We start from the raw sequence: 20,331 nt of genomic DNA, 5'->3' as shown, positions 1-20,331 counted from the left end.
ATGGATAGGATCAATATTTATTAACTTTTTTTTTTTTTTACTTTCATCTATTTAAAGTTTCACAGTTGTGGGAAGTCAAGGGGGTCAAACAATTGTTGTTTGATGACAGTAGTCCCCAATATTCAAAACGTTAAAACGTTATAGCGATCAAAGCACAAACTGTCAGCATTACATGTCAGAACATACAGAGTAAACATCCTTCAAGCTGACTCTGAAGTTCCTAAGCAACATTTGTCTTACTTTGCCTATCTGTAAATTTCTGTTATCACGACTGGAAATATTTGTTCGCCGATTTGTCTGTGTGTGGTGACATCGATGTTTGCCAACATTTACTGATAACAAAAATTGAATCCTTCCAAGCCTGAGCACGTGCTCCTGAAATCAGAGGCGGTCTGGCCATCTAAAAGCTTCTGCTGTGCTCTGGCAGTCTTCAGAGAAAACTTCACTCTGAGGGATAGGGGGAAAATGTCCTGTGGGCAAAGGCTCCAAGCACAGTTCTGTTTCTCTGTCTGACTTGGGTCCTGGACTCTGTTAACGTCTTTTACGTGTGAATTCATCTGTGATCAAATGCACTGATGACACAAGGACAGAACTTCACAGTGGCCCAGGTGGATCAGAGCAGTCAGAGCTGTAACCACTAATAATTGTAAAATCCAGAATCTGCAAGAGAAAATAAAACATTCCAGACACACCCAGTGCATTAGAGTGTGTCAAGGTGCACAAACCCCCTACTAGAGCAAGGAAGGAAGGGGTTAATGATCAGATCTGGACACAGTGGCTGAAGCTGGCCTTGCCACACCTGTGGAAAACACCAAGCCTGGGGGAGTGGGAGGAAATCAAAAGGAGGAAGTAGGCCCAGAGCTGGGCGGTCCAGATAGAGATCCTAGGCCAGGGGTGGCCAACCTGCTCTGGAGTCACGTGCTGCTCTTCAGAAGTTAGTATATGGCTCCTTGTACAGGCACCAACTCCGGGGCTGGAGCTACAGGCACCAACTTCCCAATGTGCTGGGGGGTGCTCACTGCTCAGCCCCTGGTTTTGCCACAGGCCCTGCCCCCACTCCACCCTTTCCCACCCCCTCCCCTGAGCCTGCCATGCCCTCACTCCTCCCCCTGGAGTCTCTTGCACAGCATGAAACAGCTGATCAGGAGGTGCAGGGAGGGAGGGGAAGGCGCTGATTGGCAGGGCTGCCAGTGGGTGGAAGGTGCTGGGACCCTACTCAGCTTGTGTGGACTAGGCCTTTCCTCATCCTGCACAAAGCTTTTTCATGGACCCGGGTGCTACTGTTGCAATAGGGAAGGTGCAGGAGGGTGCAGTGGGGAGCATCCAAGAAGGTCTCAGATAAAGAAGATACAGGCAGATAAAGAAGCAACCTTCAGTTTGAAAGTGTTTGAAGAGGTACCTCTGCCCAGGTACACGCTCCAGCATCTCAGGTTATGCTTGAACCACCAGTTGTGGCTCTCTGGGACTCAAGTCTGCACCAAGAAGTGCAGTAAGTGCTGCTTGTGAATCACGAGGGCTGCTTTTCCCTTCCAGTCACTCCTGAGCAGGAAGGGAGCTGTGAAGGAACTGCCAGCCGCTGCTTCACAAAACAAGTTGTCATGGTTACCGGGCCAGTTGTACCTCTGTCTCTTTTCTGATCTTGGCGCACCCCTTAAGGCCTCCTGCCTTTACCTCTCCTCAGAGTGCCCTGTCACGGATCCCCAGGATCGGTGCTACAGCCCCAGCTTTGGAACAGTCTCTGGGAGGACCCCTTCAGTGAGCCAGACCCCCTGAGGGTCTCACTCTTCCTCCAGGGCAAGCCATGCAGCATCACCACCTCCTTAGGCTGCATCTCTGGCCCTTCATAGAATATCAGGGTTGGAAGGGACCTCAGGAGGTATCTAGTCCAACCCCCTGCTCAAAGCATGACCAATCCCCAGACAGATTTTTACCCCAGATCCCTAAATGGCCCCCTCAAGGATTGAACTCACAACCCTGGGTTTAGCAGGCCAATGCTCAAACCAATGAGCTATCCCTTCCCCCCACTCTGCTTCCCACCATGAGCTCCAGTCAGCAAGTCCCACGAAGGCAGACCCCTGAAGAAGACTTGTACTATCTTAGGGAGCAATGCAGCCCCACCAGCATCTGCAGTGGCACTCACACAGTGCTAAGAAACAGTTGGGTTTATTATCAATTGGAACACAGCATAGGAAGGCCTTGGTTAGCACAGAGAAAAGAAAGTTACAGCATGGTCCATTATGGTTAGCCCAGAGCCCTGGCCAAGCAGTGTGACCCCCTTGGCTCCAGCTCTGTCCCTCTCTCCTCTTTGTTCAAGTTCCTGGTGCCAGTCCCACCTGGCCTCTCCTCAGTCCTTTGTTCCCCGGCTGGTCAAACACAGGTAGCAAATGTCCCAGAGATTGGATTTACCATTGTGTTCACAGACTCTCCATTGACCTGGGTCCCAAACTCGAAAAAGCTAGGCATCAATCATGCCTGCATCTCTGGGCCTCTCTAGAGAAAACAGCTCTTTTCCACCCCAAGGTGACAATACAGCATATAGAGGAAACTGAGGCACACACAGTAAAGTTCTCACTTCATCACACCCTCACTCTTTCACGGGATACTGAAGGCCAGGGCCTAATCTATCAATTGTGGTTGCCTAAGAGGTCTGACTGGGTTCAGCAGCTGCCATTCTTCCCATGAAGAATCTGCAACCAGTGGTGAACGTAATGACTAGACAGCCTTCTTAAAACCCAAATGATTGTTTCATTTGCAATAAGAACAATGCATCAAAGGATTAAAAACAGTCTACACACATCTATGTTATCTAATGCACACCAGCTCCTGGCAGTAACCAGGCAGGCCTACCTTCTTCTGACACCCCCAGTGGGTGCTTGCATCTTAGTCTGGTTCCTCATAATCAGTGGTTCTCAACCAGAGAGATGCCGAGGTGTTCCACGGGGTACATCAACTCATCTAAATATTTGCCTAGTTTTACAACACGCTATATAAAAAGCACTGGTAAAGTCAATACAAACTAAAATTTCATCCAGACAATGAGTTGTTTATACTGCTCTATACACTATACACTGAAATGCAAGTACAATATTTATATTCCAAATAATTTATGTTATAATTATATGGTAAAAATGAGAAAGTCAGCAATTTTTCAGTAATGGTGTGCTGTGACACTTTTGTATTTTTATGTCTGATTTTGTACGCAAGTAGTTTTTAAGTGAAATGAAACTTGGGGTACACAAGACAAATCAGACTCCTAAAAGGGGTACAGTAGTTTGGAAAGGTTGAGAGCCACTGCTCAAAACAACTTCCCCTCTCAATGTTCATCTTTAAACTACTGTTGGCCCTTTGATCTTGCTAGTTCCTGTACTTTGGCCCTCCTGGTCAAAACCAGTTTCATAACTTGGCTGGAGCAAGGAGGTGGAATCTTCTGAGCTTAATAGTTTGGACAGTCTTTCTTAACAACCCTGAAGTGTTTACCAAGGGGTGGGGCTTATCTTGACCATTTGTTTCCCTTCCTCTTTGTTTTTCCTGACAGCCCTCTATTAAACTAAACAAACATATTCATGCAGTACATATTCCACTAACCATATGATAATGCGACTATATAAATCCATGGTATGCCCACACTTTGAATACTGAGTGCAGATCTGGTCACCCCATCTCAAAAAAGATATACTGGAATTAGAAAAGGCACAGAAAAGGGCAACAAAAATTATTAAGGGTATGGAACAGCTTTCAGATGAGAGATTAAAAAGACAGGGGCTTTTCAGCTTGAAAAAGAGACAAGTGGGAATATGATAGAGGTCTATAAAATCATGACTTGTATGGAGAAAGTGAATAAGGAAGTGTTATTTACCCCTGCACATAACACACAAATCAGGGGTCACCCAATTAATAGGCAGCAGATTTAAAACAAACAAAAGTACTTCTTCACACAATGCACAGTCAACCTGTGGAACTCATTGCCAGAGGACCTTGTGAAGGCCAAAACTATAATGGGGTTCAAAAAATAACTAGATAAGTTCATGGAGGATAGGTTCATCAATGGCTATTAGTCAATATGGCCAGGGATGCAACCCCATGCTCCGACTCTTCCTAGCCTCTATCAGAAGTTGGAAGTGGACAACAGGGAATGGATCACTTGATCATTGCGTGCTCTGTTCATTCCCTCTGAAGCATGTGGCATTGGCTACAGTTGGAAGATAGGATCCTGGGCTAGATGGACCATTGGTCTGACCCATATAGCTGTTATGTTCTTAACCAGATTGTATGCAGTGTTACTGTAGCCATGTCGGTCCCAGGATATTAGAGTGACAGGGTGGGTGAGGTAATATCTTTTATGGGACCAACTTCTGTTGGGGAAAGAGACAAACTTTTGAGCTACACAGAGCTCTTCTTCAGGCCTAGCAAGAGAAGACATTATCGCACCCATCTTGTCTCACTACCCAGAGTAACAAAGTTTTCATACAGAGCAGCTCCAGTGCCGTTATGCAGATCCTGACTGCTTGTGCTCATCTTTATTTCCAATGTCCTAGCCAAATGCCACCTCTGTCATTACAGGCTGTCTCCAAAACTTCCTCGGAAGCTTCCATGTAGCTATGGGAATCTCTGGCCCTTCTTGCCCTCATTTGGGGTCTGGGATTGCTATGTGCTCGGGGGGCTGGAACAATTGTTATCGTGGGGGTGCTGCGGACAAAAGCCATGTCTTGGGTGTGTTATTACTGCTTCCAGCCGGGGGTGGGACAGCTCCAGCCTATGTGCTGCTGCGGTTCACCCCACACAGCTGCGTGGCGGAGACGGTCCGTGTTGCGGGGAAAAGGCTCCACGAGCAGGACGGTGCTGGAGACCGGGACCAGTGAAAGCTGCCGGGCTTCTGAACCCTCCTCCGGCCTGAGGCGGTCAGGCCTGCCCTGGTAGGCGGGCCCAGCTCTGCTCACAGGTGCCGGGCTGGAGGCCGGGCTGAACGCAGCACCAGGCCTGGCTCGTTCCCCGCACTGAACTCCGGGGCCGAGCCGAGCGCAGCGTCCCCCCGCGGAGCGAGCGCCCTGCCCAGGCGCGGGGCCGCCGGGGAGCCGCTGAATTGGCAGAGGCGGTTGGGGCTGTAAAACCCTGGGCCTGTCCCCCGGGCCCAGCGCCGCCCAGCGGTTGCCATGGCTACCAGCTCCCCGAGGGGCACGCGCCTGCTCCAGGCCCAGCCCGCCGAGTGCGGGGGGCGGGGCCGCCGCTCAGAGCCCGCCCCCGCCCTGAAGCAAACACCGCGGGGGCGCGAGGGAGGCAGCGATCCAGCCCATTTATTGGGCACGGGCTATGAGGTCCCTAGGCCCCGCCCACCCTCCGTGACGCGCCACGCGGCTGCCAATGGGGAGCTGCCACACTACAGATCCGGTTCGGGGGCGGGACTTCCGGCTCTATCGCCGCTCGAGTCGAGTCCAGCCGCCGCCGCGGAGGAAGCGAAGCAGGAACCGCCCGGCCCGACTCGCCGCTTCCCGCCATGGCTCTGCCCCGGTCGCTGCTGCTGCTCCTGGTCCTCGGCCCCTGGCCGGGCCGCGCCTCCGACGTGCTGGAGCTCGGGGACTCGGACTTCGAGAGCGGCCTGGCCGAGCGCCCGGGGCTGGTGCTGGTGGAGTTCTACGCGCCCTGGTGAGCGGCCGGGGCCCGGGGGCCTGGCTCGGGGGCGGCCCGGCCTCTGGGCCTGACTCCCCTCGGCCGGGGCTCGGGGGCGGGGCGGGCCTGGTTCCGCACTGGCCGTCGCGGCCCGCCTGTGCCCCGGGAAGGGCGCCCGGGGTTTGGTGCAAGTCTCGCTCCTCCGGGCCCCGCGTTCCCTTTGGCGGGAGCCCCGCGGGGCTCGGTTCCCGGCTGGCTGAACGTGGGGCCTGGCCTCGCACGTGGGTGACTGTCAGGCTGTAGCCCCGGAACGCGGGGTGGGCTCGGTGCGCTGGGAAGCGGTGACTCCGCTGCCCGGTGTGGTGCGGAGACCGTGAGACCAGCACCAAAGGCCTGACTCTGTGCTGTATCCTCAGGGCAGCAAAACTGCCTCGTGTAGACAAGCCCCTGAGGCCGGAGAACTTGAGACAGCTCTGTGGGGAACCAGACCTTCCTGGCTGCGAGTTGGGTGTGGCCTAGCAGGCTCCTTCTTTAGCACCCCTTGCTGAACATCCTGTGGTGGCTGCCGCTTCTTGTGACTCACCTCCCACCAGGTTGTCTTTTAGCCCCACCCCTTGTTGGGGTAACAAAATCCAGCAAAAATGAATGTCCAATGTGCTGCCCTTGATTCTGGGCCCAGTGGTGAGTCCATTCTTCTCTCTGGGCATCTTTATTTCTTTCTCAAGGGTTTCACGCTTTCAGGTGGCTGGTGGGAGACCCCAGGCCTTCCCTCTACCCTGGGCTCCAGCACAGGGACCCTAGGACAGGCAATCAAGGTTCTCTCTGGCAGACTCTTTGCTACTTTCAGAGGAGCAGCCGTGTTAGTCTGTATCCGCAAAAAGAACAGGAGTACATGTGGCACCTTAGACTAACAAATTTATTAGAGCATAAGCTTTCGTGGACTGTAAGTGGGCTGTAGTCCACGAAAGCTTATGCTCTAATAAATTTGTTAGTCTCTAAGGTGCCACAAGTACTCCTGTTCTTCTCTTTGCTACTTGTTGTCTTGTCTTTTTTTCCAGTATACAAAATGAAAGTAACTGGTAAGTGCAGAGTTAGTGTAACTTATTGTAGACGCCCTGTTTGAAGTATGCTATGGTAGACTACTTCCAACTTAATATGATAAAACACTAGGTTCAGGGGTATCAAAACAATTCTGAGTTGGAAATTGGACACCTTAAGATAAGGGTCTGTGTTCTCTAGCTGACTGTCCTGCATTTCTACTAACTGCTTGCTTTACTTATGAACTTGTCACAATTTTCTAATTGGACTGAACTGCCTGGTATAGAGTGAGAACTACAACTTCCATCATGCATTGGGTTGCAGGAAGATGAGGAGGATCCTGCTGTGGTGTCTGATTTTAATTGGTTAGAAAATGGGGTTTTGTTTGCAAGTCACTGGCGAACACTCCACAAGAGTGGTCCCATTTTGATCCAGCTCCAGAAATATGCAGGACTTCCTAAAGCATCCCCTCGACTCTATGGAATAGTGAATAAGTCAGCAACTCACTGAGTACATTTGTCTAGCCCAACAAATGTATTAACACCTTGTTTGTGACAAATGGAACAGCAAATCTTGGTCACTTACAAAGATTTCTTTTGAATTAAGGAAAAAAACACTAGCTCATGGACAGGCTTTCGTTAGTTAAATTGCTTGAGGGAGGCAGAGCAAAAGAAACCTAGGATTTCTAGGAACTTTGGAACTGGGTGTCATGGATATAGTCCCCTTCATTCTGTGCCAGTAGATTTTGCAATCTACATCGCAATAAATGTTGCCAGAGGATGGAAAGCTACAGTGTCTGGTGGATAACGCTGTTGGCACCAGAAGATGTTTGACTAATGTTGCCATTTTGTTAGTCTGGGTTACTGATTACCTGGAATGATTAAAATAGTGGTATATTTTTACTTTCAGTTCTGTAAGGAGTTACTCAACTTTCAGGATTATTAAAATGAATTTAATTTCCCTGCTGCTGAAAACTGCAGAACTCTGTAAACTGGACAGCAGTTCAGTGGGTGACAAAACTGCAAATATAACTTGCCATGTGTTTCAGGGCCTGTATTAAGTGTCAAATTATCTCATGGTTCTGTGGTTAGTGTGTTGAGAATTAAGTTATGGAATCTTCATGTATTCGTACATTTACCTTTAAGTCTTGTTCCTGTGTATCTTCTACTGCAAAGGATAGAAAGTCAGGACATGGCAAGTCCATTCACAGTAGGTAAATGTGTTGACTGGATGATTCATTAATATTAGGTTTCAGACTTAATTCCACTCATCTCAGTGGGCAGGAGTTAAATCGCAGTGCTTAGTGCTAATGGTTGTTGGGCATCTGTAGGAAGACAATAGTGTGCTGACATGTATTCTAGTGAATAAAGTGTCTGGGAAGATCGACACATTTTTTTCTTCCCACTCTGGTCAAGTAGGGGAACTCCAAAATGTTGTGAAGGAATAATATCAATGTGACTTACTCCATCTCTTTCCCTCAGCCCTTGTCTGAGCTCCAAGTTGAAAATCCTTCCAGGAAGCCTCATTGTTTCTATGAAGGCTGTTTGGGTCAGTTGTGTGTGACAGTGTGGAGATCCTTTGTAAATGGAAACATGGCATCTGTCCAATTGCAGGGAGGCTTTTCCTTGTAACCAAACTGTCACTTTCCCCTTCAGGTGTGGGCACTGCAAACGACTAGCCCCGGAGTATGAGGCTGCTGCTACCAGACTGAAAGGAATTGTCCCTCTAGTAAAGGTATGGACCTCGCCTGAGTTCATGGTTCTGTGACATGTTACCTGCTCTGACTGGTCTGGAACCATCTTTGTGGTGGATCTTAAATGGTGTCTAGCACAGGCAGAAGATTTTCTAAAAGCTTGTGCTTGGGGCTGTACCCTGACTAGTGCATCCAGTGTTTCCATGGCGATTTGGGGTCTGACTTAATTTCCTCTGTTTCATAAATGTGAGGGTGTGGGTTTCTGTTCTGCTCCATTTTGAGGGAATGGTCTACAGGGCTCCGAGTCCTCCTGCCCCAGATCTTAAGCAAATTTCCTCCACTGGAGGCAGTATTGTGCATGTAGTGTGCTGTCTGCCTCTGGAGCACTAGGCATTCATTGCTGTCGGAGAGGATTGGTCTGTTTCTGTATAAGGCATGCTAGAGAGCCCGTCCCTTTACTGCTGCAATGAAAGACTTTTTTGTACATTAGTATTCGGGGCTTGGGAAAAACAAATGCCGTGTATCTTCAGGGGTTGTATGCAGTAAATGACACTCTCAAACCCTGGGTTTAGGGGATTTTGAGGCCTAATGCACTTGCATCTCCTGCCTCTGCAGTGTGCAGAGCACTAGAAAGGAGTCTGTAGCCCTGTATGCAGACAAACTCCTTCCTCATTCAGTGGTGATGGAGTAGCCCTCCTAGGCCCTACTCGGCTCACTGCAGGGGGCCAATGCAGGGAAGTGCCTTGCAGCACTGCCTTGAGGTGGAGGGCTGCTATAAAGGGAAGCTCTCTCCTGAGGAGGTTTAGTACAGGGAACCCTGTCACAGTTTGACTTGTGCAACTCCACTAAGCCAGTGCCTCATCGCAGTCTTTTCACGCCATCCAGTCCCCGTTTACTTGTATCAGTCCCTCTGGGCAAGGGGAGCATTCTTCTGTTTCAGCCGTCTCTAGGCACTGTTACACTGGTTGATTAAAGGAATTTTAGGGTTATCAGTTGCGCCTCTCACATTGCATCCGGTGCACTTTAGTCTCTCATGTAGTATCCCAGCATGTACTTCCCTAGCCTTGTTAGCCAGGTTAACTGTCTTCAGAGCTCCCCAAGTCCATGTCCCGGCCATGCTGTGGGTGCACTAGATCTGGCCTATAAGTTTCCATGGCCATGGATACAGTCTGCTCCATATTTTTTATAGCATTGATTGCATATTCTGCAAATAAAGGCATACAGGGTGCCAGCTGAAGCTTGCTTTTGTTCCTATAACTTTCTGCCAGAAGCCCCCTCCCTGTGGATACTTTGCCTTTTAATGCCCTGTTGAGGCTGCATTTCTCTACTTCATAGAATTATGTGGTGGTCCCTCTATGGGGCAGCTGCCTTGTGCTGCTTCTGATTTCTGCAGCAGAGGAGTTTGTGCTGCGTGCCAACACTACATGAATGTGACTGTGTTAAGGAGCAGTATTTCTCCTCTTCAGGTTGACTGTACAGCAAACACAAACACCTGTAACAAATACGGAGTCAGTGGCTATCCCACCCTGAAGGTTTTCAGGGATGGTGAAGAGGCAGGTGCCTATGATGGGCCCAGGACAGCAGGTAAGGATCTTGGCATGGTGCTGCAGCACTTTCCCATCTGGATTGAATTTGACTTGTTGCCATGGAGATCGGAGCATCCTGGCTGCATGGCCCACAGTTACCAGGCTCTACTTGTCTGCATGGTGGTGGGAGAGATGGGGGTAGAAGCCCTGGATACTTGAGTATCTAATTGGTTCCTGGTAAAAATGAGGCACTTCAAGTCTGCCTTGTCCATAACAGCTGATCAGCAGTGGGAGAGAGAATATCTGTTGCAGGTTGAATGTACCAGATTGATGAATGTATCTGCCGATCTCTGAAATTCCACTGCTGTGCAGCTGTTGCCCAGGGCTTGTTGCTTAGTGCAGAGGTCTTCCAGGAGGTACATCAACTCACCTAGATATTTGCCTAGTTTTATAACAAGTTACATAAAAAGCACTAGCAAAATCAGTAGAAACTAAAATTTTCTACAGATGACCTTTTTATACTGCTCTGTGTACCATACACTGAAATGTAAGTGCAATATTTATATTCCAATTGATTTATTTTGTAATTATAGGGTAAAAATTAGAAAGTAAGCAATTTTTTAGTAAGTGTGCTGTGATATTTTTGTATTTTTAGGTCTGATTTTGTAAGCAAGTAGTTTTTAAGCAAGGTGAAACTTGGGGTACACAAGACATCAGACTCCTGAAAGGGGTACAGTAGTCTGGAAAGGTTGAGAGCCACTGGCTTAGTGCTCCAAGGTCAGGTTTCAGAGTAGACACAAAGACACTCTGTTTATGTCAAGTCTTGTGATGAGCATTGTGCACTAGTCTCTTGACTCCTTATGTTACCGCACTGGTAGCGAGGGGAGGAAGGCTTTACATTTGAATGGTAAACATTGCAATTCTTGAAGAATTGGGGATGAATAGGTCCAGCATGGAATCAGTCTCCTAGAACTCCATAAAACCATCACTCTAACACTGCTGTATACTTCTCTTCCTTCTTCCTCAGATGGGATTGTCAGTCACCTCAAGAAACAGGCAGGACCTGCCTCAGTGGCTCTCCACTCTGTGGCAGATTTTGAAAAATTCATCAGTGACAAAGATGCTTCTGTGGTGGGTGAGTAGTACGAGCCAGCACAGCCTTTAAACTACATTGGATACTTTGTCGTGGGGGAAGCCTGTCTTTCAAGTCCTCCAAGCACCTACAAAGCACCTTGTTATTGCTCTCAGAAACTTGTAAATAGCTGGAGATCTCTCCTTGAGCTTACACATCCACCAGTCCCCATCCCACTCCTTCTCTCCCCCTCCCTCTCCGCTTGCTGGAATCTGATTGCCTTGGGCTCTTGGAGCCAAACATGAACATCAAGGATTGTATCACAAGATGCCCCCAGAGTATCCTAACTTTAAGTCATGATGTGACCGTGGCGCATGAATGATACCAAAACATCCTTCCCCATCACTCATGCAGATCCACTGACACCCAGTCAAACTGGGTAAGTCTCTTACCAGTGTTTCTCAACCTTTGTGATACCAGTGAATGGCTTGCTGCCTTGCTAAACTGTGTCAGGGTCCCAGGGTCCGGTCCACAGAACGGTTGTTGAGAAACCCTGCCTTAGACAGCGGTGTCCAAAAAATAGCTGGATGAGTCACCAGTATAGTTGGTGAAATAGCCTCAGAACTGCTGGTGCTGGACTGTTAAGGGCAACAAGGCAAGCAGCTCGCTTCGCTGAGGATAATGCCTTGGTGTACGGTTCTGGATGATGCATCACAAGGCTTTGCTTTTTCTTTTGGAGTAAGGTTAGTACTAGAGCACTGGATAGGCACCTACAGGTGTATTTAAAATGTGACGCGATAGCCAGGTCTCCCCAAGGACCCTGTTCTGACTTCATCCCCTGGGGGCAATATACCGTACCCAGCCATACCTGACACATGCAGGGATGGCTGTCACATAAGCCTTGTAGCGCTCAACAGTCTCGCCACATTAGCCTGACTCAGGGTATCGCAATAGCAGCTCTGCTAATCCAAGGAACATTTCAAATGGGAGCTTGAAGGAGACCAGAACTCAGTGGAAAAACTGCTCTGTGACTCCTGTGGAGCAATGCTTTGGGGCAGGGATTCCCGTGGCACTGCGACTCTCTTCTGACAACAAATTACTACATGACCCCAGGAGGGAGGACCAAAGCCTGAGTCCCGCTGCTCCGGGGGGGAACCCTGTCTAAGGCAGGGTTTCTCAAAGCCCGAGCCCAAAGACTTCAGCCCCAGTCAGGGGGCCTGTAACCTGAGCCCCTCCACCCAGACTTTGGCCCTGGGTCCAAGTAAGTCAAAGCCAGCCCTGGCGACCCCATTAAAATGGGGTCGTGACCCATTTTGGGGTCCTGACCCACAGTTTGAGAACCACTTCTATAGGGCACTGCCTCTGTCCAGGCCCCAGCTGTCCAGCATGCAGCTCCATCTCTGGCTGCAAGTGGCAAACTTGGTGCCCAGAGAGCTGCAGTCTTCTGGGCTGGGGATTGGGCCGGATGTACTCCCAAAGAAAGCTGCTTGGCTCCTGCTGGGGCAGAAAGAAGGAAGGAAATGCTGGTGTATTTCTAAAGGGACACAGGGAAATTGAGCCTTGCTGAACAGAAGCAGTTGAGCTGGGCAGAGAAGAGCCCGTTCGGAAGTGACAGATTCTCAGGCAGAGTAAATACAGAAGAGTTGAGTCAACCAGTGAAACGGCATCTGCTGAGGCAGAGATTCTGTAGGGTCCCCGTGTGTCTCTGTTGCAGGCTTCTTCAAAGATGCATTTGGTGATGCTTATTCAGAGTTCATGAAAGCAGCCAGCAACCTAAGAGAGAGCTACCGCTTTGCACACACCAGCGAGGAGGAGCTGATACAGAAGTATGAGGCAGACGGAGAGTAAGTGGCTCAGTGTACAGGTAGTTCTTGTTGGGGCAGCAGGGACAACCTCCTAGACCCCTCTCAGACAGTTGTGCTTTGGAAAGTGAGTTCCTTTCATAGCTTCCCATGTGGGCAAGACCAGATGAGGTTAATCTTTCTAAAATCAGTACTGTTGGGCCCAGCTGGCAGGCTGATCTGAAGGGATTTCCTACATCCTGCTTTTGGGCACTTGAGACCCTTGAGCCATGAACTGCAGTGAGCGGGTCATGGTTCTTGTGGAGGGGCAGGGGAGAGAAGCTGACCTATAAACACTTGTAAAGTCTCCCTGGCCTGCTGGGCTGGTGTATGCGTGTCAAACTCCTGCCTCACATGGAAAGTACTGAACCAGGAGGTCCTAAATTGGCTTTTCAAGCCTGGCTGTTTGTTCCCTTATTGCCCATCCTATTCTTCCCTTGTTGCCACAGGGTGGGGGGGTTGTTTACTTGTTAACTGCCGGAAATCTTGCTGCTTGTTCTGGCTAGTAGCATAAGGTTTGGCCAGGTGGCTTCGGTACAGGTAGCTTTGTTCAGGACCTGGATGATCCCACTGTGTACTTGGAAAGGTGTCTACCGCTCCACCTGCCCATTTATCCCCATACTGCTAGTTCTTCAACTGTTTCATGTTGTGCTCTCCACCTCTGTTCAGGGGTGTTGTCTTATTCCGTCCTCAACGCCTGGCAAACAAATTTGAGGACAGCACTTTGAGGTACACAGAGGACAAAATCACCAGTGGCAAGATCAAGAAGTTTCTCCAGGAGAACATGTGAGTGACGTCTCACTTCAATCTCAGGGCTAGGGTGGGTGACAGAGTTCAGCTAAATTCCTAGACACTGAACAGTCTGGCTTCAGTCCTATTGGCTGGGCATGGCTAGTAGCACTACCTCTGGGCTACTAAATTCTAGCTGACCTTAGGGGTTCTTCTCTTCTAATGGAACATGCAGAATAGTTGGCTGCTGAGTACTTGGTGCACTGCAGGGTCCATCATTCATTCTCAAGAATGAGATTTCTATGTGGGTTTTCCTCTTCACTGACCATGGCTGCTGACCACTTGATCTAGCATTCCAGTTACCTGGTTTGCTCATTTGATTTTAGGTCCGTTTTCGTCACAAATAAAAGTAGGTCCCTAATTTGATCAAAACCCGTGTGTAACTTTGTATGTCCAGCTACAGTAGCAGAACTCCACAAACTGGCCTGATGCACGAATGAGCTGTTTGAAGAAAACACTTTTCAAATAGGCCTGCTGGATATTAGCAATTGTATGGATCCTGTGATCTTGGATGAGAACAAGACTGTGCTAGGACAAGCTTATTTCTGGGGGGGAGGAAGGCTCAGATAGTGAGACACAGGTTGCTAACTACTGCTTTGTTGATAGTTTTGGCATCTGTCCACATATGACAGAAGATAACAAAGACTTGATCCAAGGGAAGGACTTGCTGGTGGCTTATTATGACGTGGACTATGAGAAGAATGCCAAGGGCTCTAACTACTGGCGCAACAGGTAAGCAGAGGAAGGTAGATCCTAATCCACAGTCTTCCTCCCCTATGCAGTGCACTGTTTTGGTGGATTCCTGTGGTTTATCTGGCAGAATGCTGTCTCCAGGATGCAAACTCAGAAATCATTTCTGGGACTCTAGTAAATTCTCCCTTCACTTGGCTCTGTCTGCAGGGTGTGTTGTCACTACAAGTAGAGAGGCGTTGCAGGCCACTATCCTGTTCCTTGAAATGTTGCTTCTGATTCTGGAAAACTGACTCTCCCAGCTTATGCTTCTGTGGCAAGCAGTTGGTGTTTCCGTAGGTTGCAGGCAGCCAGCTAACATGCCTGGAGCATTCGTTCAGCATCGGGTGTAGACAGTGCATTTGGCACACTTATCAGGAGCTCGGATTCCTTTATCAGTCTGTCCACACCAAAGTTGCTTGACCGAGGCCCAGAACAACTAATCTTGCTGAGGAGGCTCATGCTGGATTCCATTCTTTGTACTCCACCTTACTGGAACTCAACTCACTAGGCAGTGCTGCAGCCACAGGAGACCTGGTTGATCAGAGCTGACTGAGGGGTTAGGGGGTATTCAGTGCAAAATGGAGACTTGTTGAAGCTATGCATTGGGAGATCCCTAGGTTACACCCAGTTTAGTAGCATGTTCCTTTCTTTCCTGTTTCTCCAACTGCATTTTCATGTTACTTCCCTTTGCAGAACCTCCTAACCAGCAGATCCCCCACTAATTCTTGTTTCTAGCTGTTCTGTTTCAGCTTGAAAGAGGTGGTTCTCTTCCTCTCCCCAAGTGCTCTGTTGTCTTGGAGAAACTGTTTAACATCTGTAAGCATAACAGCACATTTCCTCTGCTTTACTCAGAGTGATGATGGTGGCACAGAAGTTCCTGGATGCTGGACACAAGCTCTACTTTGCTGTTGCTAGTAGAAAAACCTTTGGCCATGAGCTTTCGGAGTTTGGCCTGGACAGCAGCACAGGGGAGGTTCCTGTTGTTGCCATCAGAACCGCTAAGGGAGAGAAATATGTCATGCAGGAGGAATTCTCGTAAGTCCTGGGCGTGGTGCCCCCTCCTAGTCCAGTCACAGGCAAAGCCCCTCAGATACTTACCACCCACCTGGGCTCACTGGGAGGACACCTGAGCTGGATGTTGCTGTGTGGCAGAGGAGTAGCTATGGCTGTAGCCCAAGCCTGCCACTGGGCAGTTACACACTATGGAAGGGTTACATCAGGAGCTGCAAGCTCTAAGGATTGAGGCTTTAATTCCAAGATACCTAAAAAGTAAAGACCAGGGTAGAAAATAACATGAGACTGAACAGCAGAAGGTGTGAATACCTAAAATAAAGGGCATGGGAGAGACACTTCAGCCTATCTCCTGGGTGGGAGAAGTGTGGGCAGCAGGAAGCCTGACTTACTGGGGTGAACATGTGCACCAGGCAGACTTTCCCAAAATCCTGGAGGTGGCCACGTGGCTCTTGTGCCTGGGGTCATCTGGGGGAGTTAAAGCCCTGGGTTAGCACTGAGGATCCGAGTGGCTTTCTTCAGTGTGCTGCTGTCTGTGGGTAGAATAAAACTCCCTCGGGATTTGTAGGGTGCACTTGCTAGTCCTGTGTGCCAGATGGAGCTCTGAAATGTCGCCTGTATTTGATTTGTAGCCGTGATGGGAAAGCGCTGGAGAGATTCTTGCAGGATTACTTTGATGGTAACCTGAAGAAATACCTGAAATCGGAGCCCATCCCAGAGAACAATGATGGTCCTGTGAAGGTAGGTGCTACTGAGACCTGTTCAGGCAAAGGGTGTATGTGGCTGTTGCCTCTCCAGCTAGAACACTGCATGTTGAGCTGACAGAAGTGTTCTGTGCAGGCTTCAAGGACCACTGAGTGCAGTTTGCTGCATAAGGATCAGGCTCACTCAGGTCAGAGCTGGAGAGTGAGCATGTGGTTTTTAATGTGCAGAAATGCTGCTAATCTGGAGAATTCAATCTTTCCAGGTGGTGGTTGCTGAAAACTTTGATGACCTTGTTAATGCAGAGGACAAAGACGTTCTGATCGAGTTCTATGCCCCATGGTGTGGCCACTGCAAGAACCTGGAGCCCAAGTACAAGGAACTAGGAGAAAAGGTAGGCTGGGAGTTCTTGCCTGTCAGGTTTGAATGCAGCAGTCATCCCCCAAAACTGAGCTGTCCCAGGGTCATGCTCAGCTGGCCAAGCCATAAGGTTGCATGAATTGCCTAAGGGGCCGCCTCTGCCTGCTCTCAAACTGGCATTGGTCAGTAAGCAGTTGGCTACTTCTGCCCTGTAGTTACATTTGAGGTTGGCTGGCACTGGGAGCATCTCCTTTGGCTCTGGCCAGGGCACACCAGTATTCCCTTGTCATAACTAGCTTCCAGTGACTGCATGTCTTTTCGGGTCATTGTCCTCTGTCCAAACATTGCTGAGAGCTGGTCCCCAGGGAATCCTTCCTAGAAAGATGCCTGCTTGAAGGATGGTTTGGCTATACTTGGCTCAGGTCTGGTCCCTTGGCTCCTGTAATCCTCAGTTCTTCTCCCTGTCCCAGAGAACTAACGCCCCTGGGGAGAAGCCTAGGCAGCAACCAATTTAATCGAATCACTAGAAATGACAAGGTCTTGTAATGATGCTCCCACTCTGTAATATGGTAATGTCCTGTTAAATAGAAAAATCTGATGAATCTATTCCGGTATAATGTCTTTTTAAACAGAAGTTTCCTGTTGTAATTATTTTGTTTCTGATATTTACATGGCAAGAGTTTGTGAACTTGTTATAAATTGTTAGAGGCAGCAACTCCCCCTGCTCGCCCAGGAGGCCTTGGCCTTCTCTCCTACAGGCAATGAGTAAGGGTGTATGTTGGAAGGATAGCCTCCTAAAGGAGACCCGAGTCAGAGGTGCTCTCTGGAGAGGGCCTGAACGTTGTCCCTGCCCAAGTATCGCTAGTGCTAGCCTGGATATCAGACAGCGAGCGTGTGCCCTCCTTACTGCCAATACCAGCCTGAACTGGCGCTGCCTGGTCTCTCGCAGGACAAAGCCTGGACTCACTAGATTATTTGTATTACTATAGCATCCAGGGGCCTTCCTTGCATTAGGTGCTGTACAAATGAACGCTGCTGTCCCAGATCCTGCCCCAGCCTCCCCCGGCTGTTCTGATGCACCTAGCCAAGAGCCCCAATGGCTCCCCCATCTACCCTTGGCCTTGGAACACACACATTCCTGGTCCTAGTGGAACATGGGGGGGGGGGGGTCATCTTCTTCCCCCAGCGTCCACAATAGACTAGTGATGATCTGTTCACTAATGTGCTGTCCTACCAACAGCTCAGCAAAGACCCCAACATTGTCATAGCCAAGATGGATGCTACAGCCAATGATGTGCCTTCTCCATACGAAGTCCGAGGGTAAGAGCTTCAGCTTGTATGACATTGGGTGGGGTAGCAGGGGAGAGTCCTGGCTACTGCCTCTAGCCAGTGACTGCTACAGAAGGGCTAGAGAATCTCTGGGTTTTTTGGTGGGGGGGAGAGACTGGCTCTGATGGCAGCTGGGGGCTGATGTGCTTGTAGTCATGGTCACTGGGAACTTGCTTGTCTTGCTCCTGAGCAGCTGTCAGTAGAAATTCAGACTTGGAGTAACTCAAATGCAAGCATCTGGCCTTGCTCCTGTGCAGGGTGTCGTGTTTCCCAGCCCCACCAGCAGCGCACAGCTTCCTGAATGTCCCTGGCCCACCCTTCTACTCCGGAGACTGTCCTTGAGGATGAAGAACTGCACTGGGCACCTATCTTTCTGCAAACCTGAATCCAGGTGCACTCAGTCAGCTCTGCTCCCAGGGCCAAACTGATGGCGCTCCTATCTCTGCTGGGGCATGGCTTGCTACTGTTCTGGGCTTCCTCTGGCTGATGGCGCCTTGAAGGGCTTGTCCCTTGACTTGTGGGGCGATAGACTCCATGCAGCAGTGATTCTCCCCCTTCTGTGGCTCAGGGCAAACCTGCTGCCCTGCATGGTGAGTGCTAGACTCACCCTGAGGGGTTAGGACCTGAAGCCTGCTGAACACAGTAGAGCTGACATGTCTCTTCTTTCCCCAGCTTCCCCACTATCTATTTTGCTCCAGCTGGTAACAAGCAGAATCCAAAGAAATATGAGGTGAGTGTCTACTTCCTGCCCTGGGAGCTCTGCAGGCAGGTTTCCTCCTTGCTGCTACAGCTTTGGGCAGCGCACATGCAGATAATCTCCCTGCAGCTGAAGAGTTGTGTGGCCGCGCAGGTCCCCAGGAACGCTGCACTGCACACTGAGGGATGCCTGCCCTATAGCTGCACCTGCACCTCTAGGACACATTGGTGCAGCCTGCGGGAGAGCCTTAAAGGGCTCTCAGGGAAATGGTCTGGGGAACCTTGGTCTCTCGTGAGGCTGTGAACACTCCCCATTTGGGGCCAGCAGGTGCAGATATTCCCAAGACCCCAGGGAGTGTCAAAGCCAGGATCCTAGTGGTCAGCCCTGGCCTCATGCTCTTGTGCTGTTTGCAGGGGGGCCGGGAGGTGAGCGACTTCATCAGCTACTTGAAGCGGGAGGCGACCAGCCCCCCTGTGCTGCAGGAGGAGGAAAAGCCCAAGAAAAGGAAGAAGGCCCAGGAGGATCTGTAAAGCACCTAACCACCCAGCTCACCAGTGTGTCTGAGGAGGAATTGTGCGGGCATTGGGGAAGCCCTGGGGCCAGCTGCGGGAGTGAAGAAACTGTGCCCAATGCAATGTGGGCTGAAGGGACCCAACTGCTGTACCTAGCTGTGTTTTTAATTTCCTGCCGTCTCTTTGCTGCATTCTTCTGGGGCTGCCCCAGATGTGGGTGGTGATTGAGGGGTGGGGAAGGGGGGTGGGGCAGGGGGAGACGTGTTATTTTCTAATTTTTTTGTACATTTGGAGAAGTGAGACAATAAAACGGACCCCTTTAAAACCACCCCTCTGTGCCCAGTGCTGCCAGTGGCGGCTGCTGAGTCCTGTGTACGTGGTGCGAGCTGGGAGCCCATGGCCTGAGTGCTGCCCTGCTCCCAGCTGGGAGAATGCATGGGGAACAAATCCCATCTGCCCTCGCACTCCAGCCTGTGGTCCATGAGCTGCTTCCCCCTACAAGAGGCTGGTGGGGGACTGGCCACTGCCAGGCTTCTATGGAACTTGGCCTAGGAGGGGGCCTGTGCTGCAGTGGGGGTGCAGGAGGAGGTGCAGAGATGACCCCTTCACCCCGTTGTGTACAGAACACAGGCTCTGCAGCAGGGCACAGCTGCCATTGTGAATGCCCTAAACACCAGTGGTGAAGTGGCAAGAAGCCTGCCTGAGGCCCATGCCTGGTCTGCTAGAGCCCAGGGCTGCAGGCTCTGGGCACCCTGCCATGGACTAGCATGGGACCTGGTAGATTCTGCACTAACTACATAGCCATGGGCTGTGCCTGGTGTTCCTACAGTGGCCTCCAGGGCCCGAGTCTGGGCCTTGCATGGGAGCAGCTCAAAGGTAGGCTGGTCATTCTGAGTGCTTCAAGCTGTGCTGAACATGGAGTGGGTTCACTTGGTGCTGGGCCTGGCAGCACCTCTCCCTGGCAATGGTGTGAGCAAACCCTGCAGTGGAACAAGAGGCTAGGACCAGATGTGAAAGCATCCCCCAGTCAGATAGAAGGGCAGGGCATTGCTTGGTGCTCAGCTCCCTTGTTAAGAGGGCCTGGTGGGCAGGTCAGAGCTGTGATTGCAACTGCCCCAGCCTCTAGGTGCCTCTTACTTCTCACTCAAGGGCCTCCTCAATACTGCTAGGGAGGAGTGGGCTCCTAACCCTGCAGCTAGTGACCTAGCCTTTGCCTGTAGCCCTCTGTCCTGTCGCTGGCTGGCTGCTCCAAGCCTACATCCCTTCCAAGGTTTTGTGCAGAGGAGTTTGATTTGCTAGGAACAGCTGGCCTGCTGTAATATGGACTGCTGTATTTACCTTGGTGCAGGTAGGAGGGTGTTCAGGCCCCCTTAAATTGTAGGAGGGAGATGAGTGGCTTCCTGGTCTTGGAGGCAGAGAGCTGCA

At 50.3% G+C, this 20,331-nt stretch overlaps 1 protein-coding gene across 1 annotated transcript; it reads left to right on the top strand.

Moving 5' to 3' along the window:
* Positions 1–5,388: 5,388 nt before the first annotated feature.
* Positions 5,389–19,234, top strand: PDIA3 (protein disulfide isomerase family A member 3). The gene is made up of 13 exons (XM_034784096.1): positions 5,389–5,640; positions 8,298–8,376; positions 9,802–9,919; positions 10,889–10,996; positions 12,648–12,777; positions 13,444–13,560; positions 14,170–14,295; positions 15,148–15,330; positions 15,939–16,047; positions 16,274–16,402; positions 17,609–17,688; positions 18,370–18,427; positions 18,808–19,234. Exons 1-13 carry the CDS (start codon positions 5,492–5,494, stop codon positions 18,922–18,924), a joined length of 1,503 nt encoding a protein of 500 aa, XP_034639987.1. The 5' UTR covers positions 5,389–5,491; the 3' UTR covers positions 18,925–19,234.
* The last annotated feature ends 1,097 nt before the right edge of the window (positions 19,235–20,331 follow it).

This window comes from Trachemys scripta, chromosome 10 (genome assembly GCF_013100865.1).
Source record: "Trachemys scripta elegans isolate TJP31775 chromosome 10, CAS_Tse_1.0, whole genome shotgun sequence".
Taxonomy (NCBI): Eukaryota; Metazoa; Chordata; order Testudines; family Emydidae; genus Trachemys; species Trachemys scripta.
This window is presented reverse-complemented; position numbering and strand designations above follow the sequence as displayed.

Excerpts from the sequence above, each read along its gene's own strand:
- PDIA3 (XM_034784096.1), top strand. The coding sequence starts at position 5,492 with ATGGCTCTGCCCCGGTCGCTGCTGCTGCTCCTGGTCCTCGGCCCCTGG. Across the intron at positions 10,997-12,647 it reads CAAAGATGCTTCTGTGGTGG|GCTTCTTCAAAGATGCATTT; the intron begins GTGAGTAGTACG and ends TCTCTGTTGCAG. Across the intron at positions 16,048-16,273 it reads ACAATGATGGTCCTGTGAAG|GTGGTGGTTGCTGAAAACTT; the intron begins GTAGGTGCTACT and ends CAATCTTTCCAG.